This window comes from Zeus faber (genome assembly GCF_960531495.2).
Source record: "Zeus faber genome assembly, chromosome: 21".
Lineage (NCBI taxonomy): Eukaryota > Metazoa > Chordata > Actinopteri > Zeiformes > Zeidae > Zeus > Zeus faber.
In genome coordinates, this window is record NC_137208.1 from 25936132 (window position 1) to 25959363 (window position 23232).

Genomic DNA, 23232 nt, shown 5'->3' on the forward strand with positions numbered 1-23232 from the left:
AATCCCAGTTAGACTCGGGGAGCGGGATATGCCGCGACCTTGCTGTTGACTTCATCCAGAAGGAGGTGGGAAGCGATCTGAGATCGCTGGTGAAAGTCGGCGAGCTGCTGGTCAAGCAGCGTGAGGAGCGGAAGATATTGGAAAAACAGGTATGATGACGGCGTAGCTGTTTGCAATCGCTAATAAATAACAACCGAAATAATGTCCGTAATTATTTGGTAGTAATGATGATAGTAGAAATAACAATAATCGTCATAGTCGTTATAATTTACTAATAACAACAATAGTAATAACACTAATCGTATTATATTTTTATCTTCGCTGCCACGTAGCCGCTAGCCCATAATAGAATCATTGTGTGTGTGTGTGTGTGTGTGTGTGCGCGAGATGAATGTGTGCATGTGCACGTACTGACATTTCCTTTGGACGTTCAGCAAAGCACTAAACTGGCAATTTGTAAAGTCTTATGTTTTATTTATTGATTAATTTACCAACTCACTCTCAATTTTAATCACCCACATTCATCTGCCCGTGCAATAAAGACCAGGTGAGTGCCTGTCTGCCCGCACGAGCAAAGAGAACAGTTTCAGAACGTACATTCTTCTCCACACTGAGCCACTTCCGCAACATGGCCTCTTCCAGCAGTATGGGCAGAACGCCGGGTAGCAATGTCGGATACGAGTGGCTGCTTCTCAGCTCCTTCTCAAACAAGAGGACTTCGTCCACCAGGTGGCAGAACAGGGCGTCGTCATAAAGAAGCCTTGGAGCATCGCTGGCCAATTTCTCCTGGACAAGGGACAGCAGACCTCTGCACAGTTCCACCTGTTCTCACACACACACACACACACACACACACACACACACACACACACACATGCATACACACATGCATACATCGGTCAGCCACAACATTAAAACCACTGAAAGTGGAAGTTGCTCATCTCGTTCCAATGGCATTTGTCAAGGGCTGGGATATATTATGTAGTCAGTGCAGTCAAAGTTGATGTGTTGGAAGCCGGAGAAATGGGCAAGCGTAAGGATCTCAGCGACTTTGACAAGGGTCAAGTTGTGATGGCTAGAAGACTGGGTCAGAGCATCTCCAAAAACGGCAGGCGTTGTGGGGTGTTCCCAGTATGCAGTGGTTAGTATCTACCAATAGTGGTACAAGGAAGGACAACCCGCGACAGGGACATGGACACCAAAGGCTCATCGATGTGTAGGGTGTGAAGTCTAGCCTGTCTGGTCCGATCCCAAAGAAGAGCTACTGAAGCACAAAGTGCTGAAAAAGTTAATGCTGGCCATGTTAAAAAGGTGTCAGAACACATAGTGCATCGCAGCTTACTGCACATGGGGCTGCGTAGCTGCAGACCAGTCTGCCAATGCCCTGACCCCTGTCCACCACCAAAAGCTCCTACAATGGGCATGTGAGCGTCAGAACTGGACCATGGAGCAATGGAAGAAGGTGGCCTGGTCTGATGAATCACCTTTTCTTCTACATCATGTGGATGGCCGGGGTTAGGGGTCCGATCTGATCGAGCATCTGTGCGATGTGCTGGAACGACAAACTCGATCCATGGGGGCCCCACCTCGCTACTTACAGGACTTAAAGGAGCTGCTGCTAATGTCTTAGTGCCAGATACTGTACAACAGGACACCTTAAGAGATCTTGTAGAGTCCATGCCTCCATATTTTTTTCTGATGCTAATTGTCTATACAACAACACATCAACTCTGACCAAGACACAGTACTTGTATATGAAACTGTTTTTGGACAAATAAACAGATTCCGATAAAGTGACTACAATGTCTTATCTCTTGGTTAGTTATTGTCAGTTTCCAGCTCTTCGCCTCTGAAAGTTTCTGAAGCAGTTTTGGCTGCTGAAGTCGCTCAAACATTACTGCAAAGCCTGCTGCAGAGGGAGAGGCTCCTCTCCAATACTCTACAACAGGTAATGATGACCAACAGACTGATCCATGCTGGATGAGACACAAAATCTAGTCATACTCATTTGGGCTCATTTTTAGCATTTGCAGGGAGCCCAGCCCTGGGTAGACAGACTCAGTCAAGCATTCAGCCAGGTGGACACTATGGAGAGGCATATAAATTACCTGCAATGCCTTCAACACATTGAAGAACTCAGGTAAGCTCTTTTTTGGAGCTACCGACCAAGAACCGATAACCAAGTCAAATGCCTGGTGAATGTGGGAGAAATTAACCCCATATACCTACATACCGAGCGAAGTTTCTAAGCAAATTAGCAATCTAATGGTACCAAGAAATTCACAGAATGATCATATTGGATAGGGTATTAAACAGAGATCCCCTTGTAGGTTTGCTATATTTCAAGTACGATATGACTTTATTGCCTGAGTTGCCCAGAAAATTGCCTGGGGAAAAAAGTATAAAGTTGCTGCAAATGGTTGTGTACATAACTCCCCAATTCGGTCATTTGTTTTCAAAATACTCCTAGAATTACAATATGTTTTACAAGTGGTTACAATGGCCAGCTTAATATAATTTCAATGTGAGATGAAATCCTTTATTTATTTATTCATTCATTAATTCATTCATTCATTCAATCAATCAATTCAGTATATTATATTAAGATAAAACTCTATTTAGCCCGGGGGGATTCAAGTGTCTGAAGTCATCAGTGTACGAATGTAAAAAAATATCTGTGTGTGCACATCTAGAAACAGAATTTATCAGTGGGTGGTGCTTGTACAGATTACTCTCCTAAGTAGTAAACCCAATAGGGGCAGGTGACAATTATGCTAAAGTAAGTACAGATAGTTAATAGCAGCAGTGTTCAGCATTAATATGCAAAGATTCAAGATTCAAGATCTTGAATCTTGAAGTTGAGAGCAGCAGTGGATAACAGTAATATGCAAAGATAGTACATGATGATCATTTTCTTCTCATTTTCAACCTGTCCTTCTCTCCACAGTGATCGCATTCAACAATGTCTAATGACCAACAGCGTCTGGGAGGCCATTGGTGCGATGGCTTCAATGGCCAGTCTTGACGCGGGACTCAGAGAGTCTGGCTGCCGCCACATACAGGCATTTCTGAGAGAAACCCTGCAATTCTGGCACAAGATCATTAAAGATCGTCTGGCCAGGTCTGAACGAAGTCTTTTTTATTTTCCTCCTTTTTTCCTTTGACATGACATGACATGACATGTCAATTTGTCTCCATTAAAAAACATCGGATGTCCTTCTGTGTCAAATGGGAAAACCCGGATGGCTTTTATTCCATACTTTTGATAAATTCACCCCTAATAGATGCACACATTCTTGTGACATGTTTTCTGTTGTTTTGGCAGTGACTTTGAGGAGGTATTGACTCTTCTCCACTGGCCTTTCGTCTCCTCACCCACTCAGCCTCTGGTGCCCCCTGCCAATGCTCAGGAGATCAGCAGCCAGCTCGACCTGCTAGTTTCACAGCTGATGGCTCTCCAGACCTCGTATTCTTTTGAAGTTATGAATTTGACATTGTCACCACTAGAGGTTATGCCTTTTTTTTTTCATTGCAACCATATATATCGGACTGAGAACTAGGCCCATTTGAAAACAAAAAATATATATGTGTGTGTGTGTGTGTGTGTGTGTGTGTGTGTGTGTGTGTGTGTGTGTGTGTGTGTGTGTGTGTGTGTGTGTGTGTGTGTGTGTGTGTGTGTGTGTGTGTGTGTGTGTGTGTGTGTGCTCGCCTGCTGTTCGGCGGGGTGTCTGTCTGTCGACACCGGGCACCCGCGGTGCCTGGCGTCTACGCCCCCTCACCAATTTACATATGATAGACCACAACCACTTTGTTTCCATGCTTTAACTCCCTTCCTGAGTGACGACCTCATATCTCAGCACGGAGTGAGTGCTCACCCAGGGGTGCCCGCTGCACCACCCCTTTTCCTGCCCATCCAGATCATGCTTTTGCCGCTCAGCAAGAGGTTCCGCTACCACTTCACCGGCAACAGACAGACAAACTCACTCAGCAAGGTCAGACAAATATACACCAAGTAACCAAACTGGCCAAGGCACACAGCAAATTGTTTCAGATATCACTTGTTTTTTCTTGGTTTTTTTATCAAAAATATGCAGTTTTGGATTTATGCCAAATGTAGTTTTCACATAAACGTGTCCATCATCATTCAGGTTGATTGGACACGTTTATGTTGGCATGTTTGTGTCTCCAATAGCATTATTGAAATTGGTAACCGTTTTCTTGTCCTGGATAGGACATTTACCAATTGTCTTCGTTAGTGCCGTCATTGGCATATCAAAACATGCTTTACTATCTCAGTTGTTTGATGCGGCTCTTGGTATCAGATTTTTTATTCAGGATGCTTTTATTGTGTACTGCTAACCTATACATTGTGGATGCATCACTGTTACTCATCAATATTTCGGACCTTCATGGACTGTTGACGATTGACGAGTACCTTCCATCCATTTGCATCCACACAGCCAGAGTGGTACCTAACGCAGGTCCTGATGTGGATTGGGAACAGTGCTGCTTTCATGGAAGAGAGGATCCAGCCCATTCTGGAGCGTACTGGAGCCAATATCAATGCAAGGGTACTCTTTTATGTTCAAGTATTTTGTCAATCAAATGTGAGGAGAATGCCTGTAGGGCAGAAAAGGCAGTCAAACTCAGTCACTGAGGGGAGCGTATTAAAAAATCAATTAAAACACTTTTGACCCGAACTGGTCATTGTTTGATCAATATATGTCCTGTGTAAAACCTTGAGAGAGAAAAAAAAGATTCATACACAAATTTGAACTTTACATGATACATTCCTCCCAAAAAGGTCTTTCTATAAAACAAATCTCGGATCCCAGCCGTCCTTTTCTGAAAGGACGGTGAGTTCGCGCTAGAGATCAGCAATTCAAAGGGGGCTGGCTTAAGTTTTTTTGTGGGGTGTTGTGGGGATTATTATACTGAAGAGGAACTTCTTCAAGTGGCAAGTGTGTTTCTGCAGTGTCCAGTCTACACGGTGTTGACGAAAGGAAGTCTTTACAGAATATTTTGTCTAAAAAGGTTTGTATCCAGACAGGATTCCCTTTACTGCATTCATTTGCTACGGGAACATTTTTATTTATCAGTGCTGGCCAGTTTGTGTTCGCTATTAGCCAAGGAGTAATCTCGGATTCTCACGGTCTTTTTCTAAAAGGGTTTTTTAGTCCCTGGCAATTGATGGTCAGCCATGTCACGTTTCAATTAGCATATGAATGTTATGGCTTCGCTGGTCAGGTTGTTGTTTTGAAAAAAGATTTGTTAGAGATTTCTGATTTGTGAGACTACTATAAAACCAGCCAAGGATATCCAAAAAGCAAATTGACTACAGAGTAAGAATTAACATGAAATTATTCCACAGCATCATTCCTCGTATTCTGTATCTGCAAGCATACGTTACCCACAATACACAGCCTACAGCCTACGCATCCTTACAAATGACAATTTTATCACAGGGAATGGAAAATAATATTAATAATAAATCCGCAGTCATACACGTCTTTACTTTACACTGACACGCAAATCCAACTCCAAATTAAATAAATATTTTTATGTCAAACAACATAAGTAATTGGGTCAAAATATGATACCAGCGATCCGCTGGACTGCAGATGAGCTCGTCAGTAGAGGGAGGGGGGGTGCGGTGTGCAGGTGTTTTGTGGTGTTTACAAGCCGCCTGCCCACCGCCCCCGTCTGTATAGCCTCAGGCAGGCCAGTATTAATAGAGAATCAAATTCATCTCGCGGGCCACATATAATTGTGACAAAGGCCTGATCTGTTCTGCGGCCTGGAGTCTGACATACGTACTCCAAGGAGACCGATTTGTAAGTGCAATAATTAGGTAGTGTTTCTCTTTACTTATCGAATGCGGTGCGTTGTATGTAAATTGCACAGATTCAGTGATGATGTCTGATTGTACATTATCCTTGTGTCTATTAAATTTGTGTTGTCATTAATCAAATTAAGGAACACTCCTATACATACAGTCAATTTATTCAGTGTATTAATGCCATAACATTATATTGCTTTCTACTACTTGCAATTTGTTTTTCATTTAGCCTTTTAATACTATTTTATTATAGCTTCTTTATGCACCTTTTCAAACAGTATTTCCTTAAGCAACAGCTAATTGTCCGGGATGAATGTGGTTGTATCATATATAATATACTTAGTACTACTTAACTTATCACACAAATTGCTGTGATTAGTCATCATTTATAATTTTTTCCTCCTACCTTAAGGCTTAGGCTTGTAATCATTGATATTAAAACATAGAATCACCAAACTAATGCAGAATCGACACAAAATAAGTATCTATAAAATGTAATAATATCGTTTCATGGAATCTTTTTAATTGACAGACTCTCCCCTGTGAACTACAGAGCAGTCATTTCCTCTTTATCTCCTAATAAAGTAACCTACACATTTACCAATGATGCGAGGGCAAAGAAAAACAGGGGCTGTATATGATAAGAGTATTCCCAGCAGCGCACAAGCGGTTGCAAATCTTCAGCTCTTACCAGTGCATACCTTTTCTCTTGTTCTCATTAAAGCCAGAAGTCCATTCATTTCAATGGAGAGTGCCGTGCAAGATTTCTGCATCCGATCAAAGGATGTGTCCACATTTTATACTTCAACTCTTGCATCAAATTTCAGATCTGACTGCACGAACACAAGTTACTTTCCAATAATTGTAACTGGGCTCAAAATTAAGTAGTAAATACAATCGGCTATACACCAAACACTACACTACCGGCTATACACCAAACACTACACTATACACTACAACCGGCTATACACCAAATCCAAAGATCGATCCCGCTGTCGGACCCTCCCCTATGTTAGCTATCTTAGTGCTTGTGTTTATATTTTGTCACAAAATATTTCGGAGAATTGTCATTATCGTTATCATTAAAGTCAGAAGTCTGTTCATTAAAGTCAGAAGTCTGTGTGTCGTGCTGAATCGGAACTGTGTGTGTGTGTGTGTGTGTGTGTGTGTGTGTGTGTGTGTGTGTGTGTGTGTGTGTGTGTGTGTGTGTGTGTGTGTGTGTGTGTGTGTGTGTGTGTGTGTGTGTGTGTGTGTGTGTGTGTGCAGGTGGAACTGTGCAGAGGTCTGCTGTCCCTTGTCCAGGAGAAATTGGCCAGCGATGCTCCAAGGCTTCTCTATGACGACGCCCTGTTCTGCCACCTGGTGGACGAAGTCCTCTTGTTTGAGAAGGAGCTGAGAAGCAGCCACTCGTATCCGACATTGCTACCCGGCGTTCTGCCCATACTGCTGGAAGAGGCCATGTTGCAGAAGTGGCTCAGTGTGGAGAAGAAAAGTATGTTCTGAAACTGTTCTCTTTGCTCGTGCGGGCAGACAGGCACTCACCTGGTCTTTATTGCATGGGCAGATGAATGTGGGTGATTAAAATTGAGAGTGAATTGGTAAATTAATAAATAAATAAGAAAACATAAGACTTTACAAATTACCAGTTTAAAGCTTTGCTGAACGTCCAAAGGGAAGGTCAGTACGTGCACATGCACACATTTATCAGAATGATGTGAATAACCAGAATAAGATGATATTTTAAACAAGGTGTTTATGTGTCTGCATTATTTCGATTCCTTCATCCAACCAAGTTAACATTACATTACATGATGTCATTTAGCAGACGCAGTATCAAACAAACTTTTTGGCACAGTCGTAGCCAACTAAACATTTTCTAGAAACAAGCAGTACTAGTGGAGTTAGTGAGAGTTTTGTTTTTGTTGTTGTGTTGTGTTTTTATGTTGGAATGAAAGTTTACACGACGCATTTATCAGTTGAACAGTTCACATTCCTGGTTCTCCTATTTCCAGGCATATGACGCGGTGTGTCTGTGACATTTTGGAGCATGCGCATAATGAACACAACAGAAGCAATACAATTAAGGTGTATATTTAACTTTAAATCTGTCAATCTAAACAGGCTGGCTGTATTCGACTCAAATTTTACGAATGTGATATTTACACATATGGTTGTAATATCAAAAATGTTGCCTTATTCCTTATTCTGGTGCCGCATAAGATTGATTAAATTAGTTTGATTTTGAATAAAAGTTTGCATACTTTTGAAAACGCTTTCAACTCTGAATCAAATCAAACCTTTAAAAAAATATATTGTCTTCGAAAGACCCCATAGTAGACCTAAGGTTTCAGAAACATTTTTGCAGGTCCAATTAATTTTTATTTTTATTTTATTTTTACCCATTTTAGCTCAGTTTTCTGTTCAGTTTTCTGACACTCTTTCTGTTCTGTGCTATTTTCCCTCTCGCTCCCTCTACCCCCTGCCCCTCCTCAGTGGCTCTAGAGAAGGTGGACAGCATGCTGTCAGCGGAGGGCGCGTGGAGCTGCCAGTACAAAGATATCACTGATGTAGAGGAGCTCAAAGCCCCTGACTGCGCTGAAACTTTTATGACTCTACTCCTTGTTATTACTGGTAAGATGGCCACACAGATTTTAGCAGAGCCCCCTCCCTCATTTTTATGCTTTAACATTTCGCATTGGTGTCTTCCGGTAATACATGTAGTGATAGTAAAGTCTTTCATATAACATCCCTGGTATGAAATGAGAATTAATGTGGCTTAATACAGTATGAAACTAAATGTGCATACAAAGAGCAATAATTTTATAGTAAGGGATGAAGTACGATACACTCCATTAAAGTACAGTTTCAGGATTTTGGAGATTTTGAAATCGACACACCGAATGTGTAATAATTTCAGACCGTTCCATCCCCCCCTCCCTCCTGGAAGTTGGATGAACTGCATCTGGGTTTCGCATCCCAAATGTCAAAGAAAATGGGAGAGCTTGTTTTCTCCAGTACAATAGGCAGTATTTTGCTAAGCTGGACATTTACCATGTTCCATGAATAAGAGTTTGAAATTTCCTTCATGTAGTTTTTGCAAAGTGCGGGGATAAAAAGGTAACTGGTTAATCTGGAGGCTATGCTCTTTGTATATTAATCGAAATATGCTTGATTTGCAATAACTTTATCAAACTGAAACTGTTGTGTTTGGAAATTGACATTGTGTCTTTGGTTTGGAATTACCAGAGTGATTGCGGAATACACTTTTTATTTATATGTATTTCACTTTTGTTTTCCTTTCTTTGGTTTTAGGTATGAACTTGGATTGGTTATGGTATTGCATTGGCTCAATTATGATATTATTGTCATTATCCCTTTTTATCTTGGTTTATATTCTGTTTTCTGAGTCCAAGGAGCATAGCGGGCCGTACTTTGTACACTTGGAGATGGAATCCTAGGAAAGTGGGTTTTAAAGTTTCGCTACTGTAACATTTAGAGGCTCCGAAATGTGATTCTTTAGTGTGAGTTATTGACAGATAGTAGACTTAAATTTAGCCCTCCCATTCAATATCACCAGCAGCTGCCACTGAATATGTATTTATGTTTCCCTTAAAAATCCAAAAGACTGTGAATTTAACTCCTAACTTTTAATGTCTGAAAGAAGGTTCCATTGAACTTTTCTTTATGTATGCCATTATACTATGTCTGATCTTCTCCGCTCGGTGTTGCACCCAGAGCGCTACCGCTCCTTGACGTGTCCCTGTGCACAGCTCAAGTTCCTGGACCTGCAGAGGGAACTGGTAGATGATTTTCGCATCCGCCTCACTCAGGTAACCGTGGAAACAGAGGGCTGGTAGTGGGTCGGATGGAAGACTGGCAGAGCTCTAGTTGACACAATCATTTCATTCATATCAGGCTAGTAGAGAAAATGGTTATATATTAGGTATACTGACTATATTGCATTGCCAATATAATGTAAACCAAATGATAAACAATTAATATAAACCGAAAAATTAAGAAAGAAAACAATAACCTAAAAAATGCACGAATGAAGAACAATTTGCCAATACACCAAAATATTAACTATGACATCGAGATGTTTTTACACCTAAGATAAACCTAAATGTTAACAATAAAATAAACCTAAAAATAAACAATGTAAAACAAAATAGATAGGCATATACCTAATATTAAAAAATAAGCAATACATATAAAGAAACAAGAAAGAAAAAAAATCTAAACAAGAAACATTGGCACTTATATAGTAAACCTAAAGTAGAATAAATAAATTGACAAAAAAAAAGCCAGAAAATTTACAAAAATAACAATTTGGCAATAGATAATATACAATAACCTAATGATAAACAATAAAAACTAAACAATGGTTATGAAGAATATATGTATTTTTTTTTCATCTAAGAAATTGCTTTGTTGTTCAAAATATTTGTAGAACTATTTATTGTTTGGTTAAGCATGATGGATTTTATTTGCCAATCTTGGATATACCATAGCATATTCCTATATATTCCACCATTATATACATTACTGTATACATTATCTCATACCATTAGGCTCTTCTTATGTCTTGTAAGTTTTCTGCCAAATTTCAAACTATCACTAACAGCATGACAAATTTATGGGCCTTTATTTATGCATGAGCTCTTTTATTCTATGCACGTAAGCTCATGTATAAATTATTGTGATTCATCAACACTTGCGTATCTGTGGACAGAACACCTCCCACAAAGTGTTGAATCTAGTCTTTTTAAGGAAGGAATTTTCCCGCCAATAATATTAGATCAATATCAAAGTCAATTTTCGATCACAATTTAAGAATAACAATATATATTTTGAAGTGTGTTTTGAATGAATGCAGGTGTGTGAGTAAGATAAATGCATTGCAAGTGTAAGAGGATGCCACATAGAAGGTGAAAGAATAGGAAGACAAGTCGATTCTCATTTATTTGTATCTGTTTGTTCTTTGGTCTAGGTGATGAAAGAGGAATCTCGATGTCCCCTGAGTCCCCGCTACTGCGCAATCCTTAATGCTGCTCATTACATTTCCACCATTTTGGCAGACTGGGCAGACAATGTGGTACGCAGTGTGATTGTGTTTCTTCTCTGCTGAGTGTTGATTTGAAATATTAAAAGTATATAATGATTTGAAAACTTCGACATGCCAGAGGTGGAGCGGTAGTAGCTGGAGAATGTCCTGCTCACCTATACGCACAGCATCAGCTCTGGAACCAAACTCCTTGATTGGAGTTGGGCTCTATCCAGAGTCGAACAGGGGGAGAGGGATATTCGGGATACTCGCCATCCCCCTGCAAGGTCCCATTCAGCGAATTTGGCCAGAGGTCGATAATCAACCTTGTCAGAATCAGAATGGCTTTATTTTTTGCCAGGTGAATTTACATGTACAAGGAATTTGTCGTGCTGATTATTGCTGCGTGTCTACAGATGATAAGCATTATAAAAAGCTTAGCATCCTGATAACAATATTAATAAAAATAGAATAAGAAGTAACAAGTAAAAAATGTAATAGAATTTTCCAAATACACAAATAGCTGAAAAAAGCAAAACAAGAATAGTCAAATACATAAAATATGAATAGACTATGCAATGTGATCCTATGCACAGGACTTTATTGTTGTGATTATAAATTATGATTATAAATTACTACAAGGTTGTCACACTTTGTACATTGTTATTGGACATATACAGTATAATTGCACAATTATTTGAGGGGGAAGGTGTGTTGTTGTGTGAGGGACACAGTCAGTGGGGGTCAGGGGGCGTGATGGTGAGCCCCACTGCCATGGGGTAGAAACTAGAGTTCTGTCAATTTCCGGTTCTGCCGGTCCGGTCCAATGTAAGAGCCTAAACCGATTTGAGTTTATGCAAACTGACTGAATCGGCATTGTCATTATGAGACGTTCTGGCAAATGACTGTATTGACACAAATATAAGACTTTTTTTTTTTTCCCTGGAAATACGTCTAAAAAGGTTGTGCCATCTTATTGGTTCATAGGGAACCCAAAACTATTCTAGCTCCGTTATATCAGACTCATCTGCACTTGCCATAGTGTGACTGACTCAGACGCGCAATCAGCTTGAGTTAAGCTTAGCATGTTGCTAACTCACTGCTTCCGGCGTCAGAACAGTAGGTGAATAGTAGACCCAAACGCAAAGACACGAGGCAGGTTTCCATAACACAAAAATATTGCATGGTCCATGAGAAAACTGCAGGACTGAGCAAGGGGCCTCAGTTAGGCAGGGTTATAAATAACCAACCAATAAAACAAACACAGATGAAACATTAAAATATAATCACACAGACAAAACATTCATAGTGGCTTCTGCTGGACGCTTGAGGAACTGGCAGGCTGGGAGCCAGTTTCCAGGAGGAACCCGGCCCAACACTAGTAGAAACTGTTCTTGTTGCACAAGGTTTTGGTCCAGATGGACTGCAACATCTTGCCAGAGTCTCAAAAACGTGATGTCCGGGGTGAGTAGGGTCAGCCACAATCTTGCCCACCCGTCTCAAGGTCCTGGAGGTGTACAGGTCCTGGAGGGAAGGAATGTTGCAGCCGATCATATTCTCTGCAGAACGGATGTTCCTCGCAGCCTGCCCCTGTCCTTGACGGTCACAGCAGCGAACCAGACGGTGATGGAGGAGGTGAGGATGGACTCAATGATGGCGGTAAAAAAGTGCACCATCATTGGCAGGCTGGATTTCATCAACTGCCGCGTTGGGGGAGCTGATCTTTAGGTCCCACTTGATGTCCTGAGCAATTGTGGTGCCCAGGAAAAGGAGGGACGTCGCACATGGTGAGGTGGGGGAGGCAGGGCTGGCCTTCTCCTGAAGTCCACCACCATCTCAACAGACAGATTGGTGTCTTGAGGTGCAGCCATTGGTGTACAGCGAGAAGAGCAGCATGGGGAGGATGCAGCCTTGGGGGGTGCCGGTGCTGATGGTCCGGAGTTCTGAGATACTCTTCCCCAGCTTCACATGCTGACTCCTGTCCATTAGGAAGTCAGTGATCCACCTGCAGGTGGAGTTGAGCACATTCAGCTGGAGGAGCTTGTCCTGGAGAAGAGCTCGGCTGATGGTGTTGAATGCGAGAAGAATGCAAGAAGACTGGAACTTCATTCCTTCTGTGCCCAAAATCATTATTATTATCTATTATTTATACTTGTGGCCCGCGAGCCTTTTTGTTCCTTATTATAATACAAATAACAGCAGCTCATCCACCTTGTTACATAATTAGCGCATTTTGAAGAGGAATATCGCCGGGAGTGCCGTGCGTAATCCTCTGTGCCTGAAGCACATCAGTGTTCTGGAGCGCTTCCCATTCCAGCCTCTCACCACCTGGCCAAGGGCCACAGCACCTTTCACCACAATGTCCAATAATTCCACGGAGGGAGCGAGAAAATATCTGTGAATAAGTCCAGAGGAGTGGATTCTCTGATGTTAAGAATCTCTTCTCTCGTAAAGACGATCCATGTACGCAAATACAAAATAAAGATGCAAAGTAGCGTGCACCAATTCAGTCTTCCATTCGCGCTGTCATCTTGTATATCTGTATTGTGTAGTTGTTTCATCTAACCTGAGGAGTTAAGCCACATGTTCTAGACACATGGGTGAAGAAAAGAGATGATGGGATGGCGGGGGAAGACTATGGCTACGTTCACACAGCAGACCAAAGTTGCCCAAATCCGATTTGATTTGATTTTTTATTTTTTGCTCATATGTGACTCAGATCTGTTTTTTTTGTGTGACTGTATGAACAGCACAAATCACATGGAATCTGATCTTTTCAATTCGGAATTGGGCAGCTTTCGTATGTGATCCTAAATCGTGTGTGTGTGTGTGTGTGTGTGTGTGTGTGTGTGTGTGTGTGTGTGTGTGTGTGTGTGTGTGTGTGTGTGTGTGTGTGTGTGTGTGTGTGTGTGTGTGTGTGTGTGTGTGTGTGTGTGTGTGTGTGTGTGTGTGTGTGCGCGCGCGTGTGCGTGTGTGCGTGCGCGCACTGTGAGGGAGCGATGTGCCCATTGTGATTTTATTTGACTAAATTTCCTTATTGAACGAAACAAAAAAAGCACCGTGCCCCTGTCTGGATTGAAAGATTTCATCCACGAGCTTGAGCCGAGGTACATGGTCCCACGCTTGCCGACAACCACTGCGCATTCGCCTGCCTTCGTTACTTCTGTACAACAGCATGCTGCGCCTGATGTCTGTGTTACTTCTGCGCATGCAGGCAGTTCAGGACCGTGACCTGTTCACATTGGAATCTGATATTGGCCATATTAAAAAAAATACTACTTACTGACTACTAATGTGAACGTCTGACATACCTAGGAAGCCCAAACAGGTTGTGAGGGTTTGCTAGGAATGACTGGTAGAGGACCCTGTCCGGAGTGATTTCAACTCCCTTCTCTGGATGAGCTTCTAACACATCCCGAAGGAAGCTGAGAACATGGAGTCTGAATAGATCCATAAAATGTAAACTTACTTCTCTGGGATCCTCCTTCAGCTTTAAATTCAATGCCCACAATAGCTGTGTTAGCTGATTAGACTTCTTCTCGGGCTAAAGTTCACCAGAGCTACACTGCAAATTTCAGAGGTCAGACGTTTGTCAGTACTTCATAACTCCTCCTTTGGCAACAGACTTTGTCGGTGTAACAGCTTACAAATGCTTCCCGTAGCCAGCTAAAAGTCTTTCAATTCCGTCTTTTGGGATTTTTCCCCATTCTTCCTTGCAGAACACTTAATGTTATATTCAGCCTGTACTTTGTGGTTGACTTTGAGGTATGTTCTGTCACTACCGTGCTGGAATGCCCAACTTTCTTGTTAAATGCAATGTTTTGGCTGACTGTCGAATATTTGTCCTCTAGAATCTCCTGATGTGTGATGGGATCTGTGCTTTCTTCCACCCGTACAATATTTCCTGTGCCCCCAGCTGCCACACAACCCAAAAGAATAATGGAACTGCCCCCACGCTGGCAGTTGACGGACATGGTGTTCTTCTCTACAAATGCTTCACCCTTTATTTTCCTCCAAACATATGCCTCCTTTGGTTGTGACCAAAGTTTGTTTTTTCAGTTCAATTCACATTGTACCAAAATGCTTCAGGCTTCTCAAGGTTCTCTTTTGTGTACTTCAGAGGCTTTAGTTTTGTATTGAGGTTGTAGGAAAGGGTTCCTTCCTTCTGGCAACGCTGCCATGGATGGCTTTGTTGATTTAAGTGTGTTGCATTGTTGTCCTAACTAGGCCGTTTTTGCAATGTTGTGTGGTTTCTTACGAGCATTTCTCACCAGGTTTTGGCCAAGTTTATCTGGAATCATTCTTGATCTTCGTTTCTAATGGTGGAATTGTGACATATTGTGGTTAACACATGGTTAAGGGTTGGTGGCTCCGGAGGTAGAGCTGGTCGTCTAGTAATCTAAAGGTTGCTGGTTCGATCCAAGGCCCCTCCTGCTAGCATGCTGTAGTGTCCTTGAGCAAGACACTTAACCCCTAGTTGCTCCTGATGGCTGCGTCCATCGGTGTTTGAACAATTGTAAGTCGCTTTGGATAAAAGCGTCTGCTAAATGTAATGTAATGTTAACTCCAGACACAAGTCCATCGCAGTCCGATTGTTTAGAAGGCATTGAGGGGAAACCCTGGAATTACAAAAAAGCCTGGGCAGTAGTAATCATCTTTTTAAAAGCAACAATGAATAATACGGAAGTGTTCTCAAAGTTTTTCACAGGGCCTTTTTTATTTTGTAGAAATGTAAAAATTTAAAACATCAGGTCAGCTTCTGTTCACTTAAATATTCATTGTAACATTCTGAGGTGTATTGTATTACACTGTGTACAGTATACTCTATGTATATGTAAAATAACTGCAATTTGGATTAAGCACTCAGGTACAACCCCTCTGGAATGAAAAACTGCTTTTGCTGGCTTTCTGTTTGCTATCTTTTTTTCTTCCCCACTCCAGTTCTTCCTACAGCTTCAGCAAGCAGCTGTCTCACAAGGTGTGGATGAGGAGGATAGAACCGGCCTTGGTGCCCTGGAACTGGGCCGCCTGGCCTCACTGGAGGACTCTCTGTTCGAGGGACTCCTGGCCCTGCTGGAGAGGCTCAGGGGAGACATGATGGGAAGACTGTTGGACACCGTCATGAGACACGTGAGGGAGAAGGCCAAGCCTTACTGCCAAGACAGGTTTGGGCCCCACCACCAGTGAAATGGCTGTGTAAAATCGTTTGAAATAACTGCTAAGCTATGTGTGGTGTGGGGAAGGTGTGGTTTGAGCAGCCAGACCTGACCTGGATCTAGGTAATTGGGGTCCCAGACCAGAGTGGCTGCATACCTGTTGCTTGATGGTTGGTCTAACGAGCAGCAGGTATAACCCCCATGCCCATACAAACCCAGGAGAGGAGCCCGTGTCATGACACATGTCTATCTGCTCCTGGGCTGATTCCAACTAGCCCTCTTTCTACAATAAACCGGTGTCAACAATCCCGTCTTCTGTGTCTCTGCCGGATGTCCTTGAAACACCACTTGGATGGCGGGTGGTAGGCGAAAATGCCACACTTGCACCTGAACAGGGACTCTCTGGCACGGGGAAGGAACACAGAGGAGCCGTCCGAAGACCCCCTGGAGCCACCAGCGGGTCAACGGGTGGCCCCAGCACCCACCCTCTCCTGACTGACAGCAGCAGCACCCGAGGTGTCCAGCGGAGGACCGGGGGAGAAGCCACCGCAGCAGTGTGGCAGTTTCACCTACCACGCACCGCCAAAGTGGCGTGTTCAGGGACCTCTGGCACAGAGACACAGAAGACAGGGGTTGTAGATACTAGTTTATTGTAGAGAGAGGCCTAGTTGGAATTAGCCCAGGAGCAGATAGACATGTCATGACACGGGCTCCTCCCCTGAGTGTTTGTGGGGATGGGGGTTTTACCTGTTGCTCGTTAGACCAACTAATGAGCAGGTATGCAGCCACTGTGTGTGTGTGTGTGTGTGTGTGTGTGTGTGTGTGTGTGTGTGTGTGTGTGTGTGTGTGTGTGTGTGTGTGTGTGTGTGTGTGTGTGTGTGTGTGTGTGTGTGTGTGTGTGTGTGTGTGTGCGTGCTGTGAGGGAGTGATGTGCCCATTGTGATTTTATTTGACTAAATTTCCTTATTGAACGAAACAAAAAAAGCACAAAAGTGTGTGTGTGTGTGTGTGTGTGTTACGTATAGGCCCAGTATATATATATATATATATATTATTAAATAAATAAATAGATTATTAAAGAACCCAGAATCACAATTGTGGCACTGCCCCTTGCTGTCGCCTGCGTAAGCGACTCCATGCGTCACAATTACATTTCACTACATATATGTATGACCTTATGTGACAAATAAACCTCTTGAATATATATACAGTATATGTATGAACGTATGTATATAGGGGTAGATGAGGAAGCTCATCTCCCACTACTAGTACGTGTGCTATAGTTTAGTAGAGACTAAAATAGAACAACATGGAGCTTTCATTTCTATACCTTTTTGTAAAACAATATGGAGAATATTTAAAAAAAATAGTTAAGTTCTGCACTTCTAACTTTGTTCTAATTCAGCACGCCTTCTTGTGTGTGTGTCTGTCTCAGATGGTTGTCCCTGCCATCCCAGTGTGACCAAGCCACCATGTCTATGTCTAGCTCGGCCTGTCCCATGATGCTTTGCATAAGGGACCACCTGTTGAACCTCCAGCAGCTCCTGTGTCTTCCACTCTTTCAGACCGCATGGCAGGGCCTGGCAGACAGACTGGACCACTTTCTCTATGAGGATGTAAGTTGTGAAGCTGAATGAATCTGCCACCTCATCTCTATTCCAATCTCACGTTTTATTTCAAAGCTACATAGGATGACTACTTGATGGTAAAACATGTGAGTTTGTGTAATAAACAGGATCTGATGTAAAATCCCTTGTGCTAATGATGATGATGTGATTATGAGGATGAGGTTGGTTACACACAGAAGCCCAGTCTTGCCAAACAACTTCACACACTTGTCCATATGTTTTCAGGAGAGTACCTCAGAAGAGGCCCTCATAAATCCTACCCTAAAGGAAGGAATCTCTCTCTGTCTGTCTGTCTCTCTGTCTGTCCGTCCGTCCATCCATTCTTCAATTATCTGGACAACTGTTCATCCTATCTACTTCACACTTGTCTCGTGTATTGCTGGTCCCCAGCAATAAAAGATGGGCAGGGTTGAATTTGGTGCAGTCTGTCCATGATGCGATCTCCCAGGTTCTGCACACCACCCTCTAACACCTTGGCAGCCACAAGGGTGGCTGTGTGAGAATACTGTTCATTGATTACTGCTCAGCATTCAATACCATAATCCCCTCCAGACTGGCTGTAAAGCTGATTGATCTGGGACTGAACTCCTCCTTGTGTTCCTGGATCCTGGACTTTCTGACGGCCAGGTGGTCAGGTTGGGTGGACACACCCTCGCTCTGAGCACAGGATCCCCCCCAGGGCTGCGTCCTCAGCCCACGACTCTACTCTCTTAAAATATGACTGTGTGGCCAGTTCCAGCTCCATCATTAACCTTGCAAACGACACAGTCGGCGTGGGCCTGATCTTGGATAACAACGAGAAACGAGATTCGCCTACCTGGACGAGGTGGCGAAACTCTGGTGTCAGGAGAACTGCCTCGTCATGAACGTCTCAAAGACTAGGGAGCTGATTGTGGACTTTAGGAGGGCACTACAACCGAGGACGTATACGCCACTGTGGATTAATGGGATTACTGTCGACAGGGCGAGCAGTTTCAAATACCTGGGAGTTCACATTACGGAGGATCTGACATGGACTACTCACATTGACACTCTGGTGAGGAAGGCAAGACAGCACCTTTATTATCCTAGGCAGCTAATGAAATTAAGAGTCTCCCCGAAGATCCTTCAATCCTTCTACTCGAGAGCTGTAGAGCGCATCCCGACAGGTAACATCACCCCCTGGTTCGGAAACAGCACTGCTCAGGACAGGAAAGCTCTGCAGAGGGGGGTGAGTCTGGCTGAACCGACTATGGTAGCCACCCCCACCCCACTTGTATTCCTTGAGGTGCAGAATCAGAACCTCCAGGATCATGAAGGATCCTTACCACCCGAACAACGGACTGTTCACTGTCATGCAGCAAAATCAGAAAAACTGAGATGGAGTTTCTTTTCACAAGCCATCAAGACTGAACTCTGATCTCACCAGTGCCCCCCCAAGACACTCACTCACACACACACTGACACGGTTACTATAGACATACAACACACTACACACCTTCACACATCCTGCTGATGCTGCTCATCTTCTTTTTGTTGCAAACTTCGAATGTACAGTATATATGTACTTTTTGGGATATAGAATATATATATTTTTTTTTTTTCTTGGAAGTACAGACATGATTTTATCAATTTTGCATGAAATATTTTTTTCTCTTTCTTGAATCTTGATCTGACGATCAGTCCAATGAGTAATGGATCGCAGTCCCAGCGATATGGAACAATCACATTTCAAACATGTAACGGCATTGAACAGCCTTTTGTTGAAAAAAAAAAGGGCTAAAAGCCCGATAGCCCCCTGAATTAAAATTGTTGCCAGCGAAATCCAAGGACCTACAGAAGATGGGAGGCAGCAATTAGATCATATTCAGTTACAAGGTGTAGAGGGACTTCAACTTCCTCCACCTGAGTTCATCATTCAGCAGGTTGCAGGAGCGCCGTCTAAACGACAAGGGTCACAGGTCCCTGAGGGGCAAAGCCTAAAGAAAATGTATATAATTATTAAAATAAGTAAATAGTATGTTTTCTTCGTCAGGTGATTCTGTACAATCATTTCAATGAGGGAGGAGCCGCCCAGCTCCAGTTTGATATGACCAGAAATCTGTTTCCTCTGTTTGGCCACTACTGCAAAAAACCTGAGAACTTCTTCAAGCAGTAAGTATGCGTCGTCACAATGCGGTTTATTTTTTTGTTTATTTTACTTACATTACACACAATTAATTAAAAGTATATATATATATGTATGTATGTATGTATGTGTATGTGTGTGTGTGTGTATGTATAGATATATGTGTGTGTGTATGTGTGTGTGTGTGTGTATATATATATATATATATATATATATATATATATATATATATATATATATATATATATATATATATATATATATATGTATGTATGTGTGTGTGTATATATATATGTACAGTGGGGCAAAAAAGTATTTAGTCAGCCACCAATTATGCAAGTTCTCCCACTTAAAAAGATGAGAGAGGCCTGTAATTTTCATCATAGGTACACTTAGACTATGAGAGACAGAATGGGGGAAAGAATCCAGGAAATCACATTGTAGGATTTTTAATGAATTAATTGGTAAATCCCTCTGTAAAATAAGTATTTGGTCACCTACAAACAAGCAAGATTACTGGCTTTCACAGACCTGTAACTTTTTCTTTAAGAGGCTCCTCTGTCCTCCACTCCTTACCTGTATTAATGGCACTTGTTTCAACTCGTTATCAGTATAAAAGACACCTGTCCACAACCTCAAACAGTCACACTCCAAACTCCACTATGGCCAAGACCAAAGAGCTGTCAAAGGACACCAGAAACAAAATTGTAGACCTGCACCGGGCTGGGAAGACTGAATCTGCAATAGGTAAGCAGCTTGTTGTGAACAAATCAACTGTGGGAGCAATTATTAGAAAATGGAAGACATACAAGACCACTGATAATCTCCCTCGATCTGGGGCTCAACGCAAGATCTCACCCCGTGGGGTCAAAATGATCACAAGAACAGTGAGCAAACATCCCAGAACCACACGGGGCGACCTAGTGAATGACCTGCAGAGAGCTGGGACCAAAGTAACAAAGGCTACCATCAGTAACACACTACGCCGCCAGGGACTCAAATCCTGTAGTGCCAGACGTGTCCCCCTGCTTAAGCCAGTACATGTCCAGGCCCGTCTGAAGTTTGCTAGAGAGCATTTGGATGATCCAGAAGAGGATTGGGAGAATGTCATATGGTCAGATGAAACCAAAATAGAACTTTTTGGTAAAAACTCAACTTGTCGTGTTTGGAGGAGAAAGAAAGCTGAGTTGCATCCAAAGAACACCATACCTACTGTGAAGCATGGGGGTGGAAACATCGTGCTTTGGGGCTGTTTTTCTGCAAAGGGACCAGGACGACTGATCCGTGTAAAGGAAAGAATGAATGGGGCCATGTATCGTAAGATTTTGAGTGAAAACCTCCTTCCATCAGCAAGGGCATTGAAGATGAAACGTGGCTGGGTCTTTCAGCATGACAATGATCCCAAACACACCGCCCGGCAACAAAGGTAAGAAGCATTTCAAGGTCCTGGAGTGGCCTAGCCAGTCTCCAGATCTCAACCCCATAGAAAATCTTTGGAGGGAGTTGAAAGTCCGTGTTGCCCAGCGACAGCCCCAAAACATCACTGCTCTAGAGGAGATCTGCATGGAGGAATGGGCCAAAATACCAGCAACAGTGTGTGAAAACCTTGTGAAGACTTACAGAAAACATTTGACCTCTGTCATTGCAAACAAAGGGTAAATAACAAAGTATTGAGATGAACTTTTGTTATTGACCAAATACTTATTTTCCACCACAATTTGCAAATAAATTCTTTAAAAATCAGACAATGTGATTTTCTGGATTTTTTTTTTCTCATTTTGTCTCTCATAGTTGAGGTGTACCTATGATGAAAACAGGCCTCATCTTTTTGAGTGGGAGAACTTGCACAATTGGTGGCTGACTAAATACTTTTTTGCCCCACTGTATATCCTCTAAGTGTAGAGGATATATCAATGTGGTATTTGTATCAGGTTATTTGTACTTTAACTTAAATAAATGCCCTGAGTACTTCTTCCCCCACATACATATTGAGATTGAGTCCTGTTTAGTTTTGAGATTGTGGTTCCACGGAACTAAAATGTAAACCATTTAATACAATTTTAAAGTCAATCCTTGTCTGTTTTAATCCGCTTTTTGACATCATGTACCCTCACCCCAGCATCAAGGAGGCCTACGTCCTGCTTTGTCTGAATGTCGGAGCCGCCCTCCTTCTCAGGGACCTGCTCAGTCAGTCTGTGGAGGTGAAGGAGATGCGAGAGGGCAACGAGGAGGCCCCCACGGCAGTTTCTGCTCTGAACGAGTTGGGGGTGTACCGCCTGGCCCCCTCAGATGCCCTAGTCCTGCTGAATCTCAGAGCGTCGTGGCCCAGACAGTGACGGGTACGCAATTATCCTCTCGGGCCGGAAACATCTACAGGAAAGATCATCCTTTATGCCCACTGAGGATTTGGTCAACGGGTCAAGTGTCACTGATTTTTAAGCTGGATATTTCTCTAAAATAAAACAAAAAAACCATAACATTGAATGTGTCATAAATGGACAGGTATTGCTTGTTGATGTGTTATGCTCTCAATTTTGAAAGATAAGTTATTTTCCACCTATGGAATAGATCAACTCTAGTTAAGTTTTGGTCTTTTCTGGATTCTAGTTGACTATTTAAAAATTTGATATCTACAAAAGTGATGTGTAGATGCCAATACTTCCAGACCATGGGAATTCCACAGAGCATTAAAATACCAGTAAAATGCAACACTTCGTAATTCTCAATAAGTTCTACAATTTGCATCCACAAAGTTTTGTATCATCACTTTTTTTATTATCTAGAATCCATTCACTAAAAGCCATTATTTTTTTCTTACAAACTAATCATTCAAGCAGAGACGAAGTACTTGCTCTTAAGTGTACTTAAGATAATTTCCTGTTCCCCGATATAACATCTGCAGGAAAAATAAGGTGTAATAAAGAACTTTATTATATGCTTTGAGTGCTCACTCATATCCTGATTACAATTTAGAACAAAGGTAGGATAAGTAGTATCATATTAATTTACATGGGTAAAATCAGCAGTTTGATAGGTCCTGTCCCTGGTTTCTCCTTTTTGCCCTGTGATCCAGCAGGTGGTGTTGGAGGAAGGATACAGCCATTTTTAACAATGTTACTGCTGTTTTAAGCAGTGTGTGTACATTGCCTGTACCGTTTACACAGAAGTGAGGTGCAACATTAATGTATATTCCTTGTAATGTTGGATAATGCTGAATAAATATATTTGTATTCGGATACCTTAATATTGTTTCCTGATTCATTGAAAAGTAGTGTGTAAAACAATGGAGTAAACTGCATCTGATCGGTATACGCCACCATTTACTGTTGAGCTAAACTTTCCCAGAGGAGGACAAAATAAACTTGGCGGAAAAATATTTTAAAAGCGAATGTGAACCACATATAAATATGGAGTCCCTGGGCTTCACTCACAAAATGTGAGTGAATTTTATCATGCTA

At 42.2% G+C, this 23232-nt stretch overlaps 1 protein-coding gene across 2 annotated transcripts; it reads left to right on the plus strand.

Annotated features, from left to right (window-relative positions):
- Positions 1–1852: 1852 nt before the first annotated feature.
- rint1 (RAD50 interactor 1) lies at positions 1853–23005 on the plus strand. Of its 2 annotated transcripts, none has more exons than XM_080022800.1 (14): positions 1853–1948; positions 2025–2140; positions 2948–3121; positions 3326–3466; positions 3839–3992; positions 4461–4571; positions 7106–7331; positions 8333–8470; positions 9575–9669; positions 10830–10934; positions 15825–16048; positions 17475–17655; positions 19682–19800; positions 21894–23005. In XM_080022800.1, the coding sequence occupies exons 2-14, from the start codon at positions 2088–2090 to the stop codon at positions 22108–22110; spliced, it is 1938 nt and encodes a 645-aa protein (XP_079878926.1). In that variant the 5' UTR covers positions 1853–1948; positions 2025–2087; the 3' UTR covers positions 22111–23005. The 2 variants fall into 2 exon arrangements, with proteins under 2 accessions (XP_079878926.1, XP_079878927.1); XM_080022801.1 differs by having other exon boundaries at positions 1873–1948; positions 2034–2140.
- Positions 23006–23232: the final 227 nt, after the last annotated feature.

Coding starts and splice junctions, on each gene's coding strand:
- rint1 (XM_080022800.1), top strand. CDS start 2,088: ATGGAGAGGCATATAAATTACCTGCAATGCCTTCAACACATTGAAGAA. Junction 2,141..2,947: donor CAACACATTGAAGAACTCAG/GTAAGCTCTTTT, acceptor TTCTCTCCACAG/TGATCGCATTCAACAATGTC. Junction 10,935..15,824: donor CAGACTGGGCAGACAATGTG/GTACGCAGTGTG, acceptor TCCCCACTCCAG/TTCTTCCTACAGCTTCAGCA.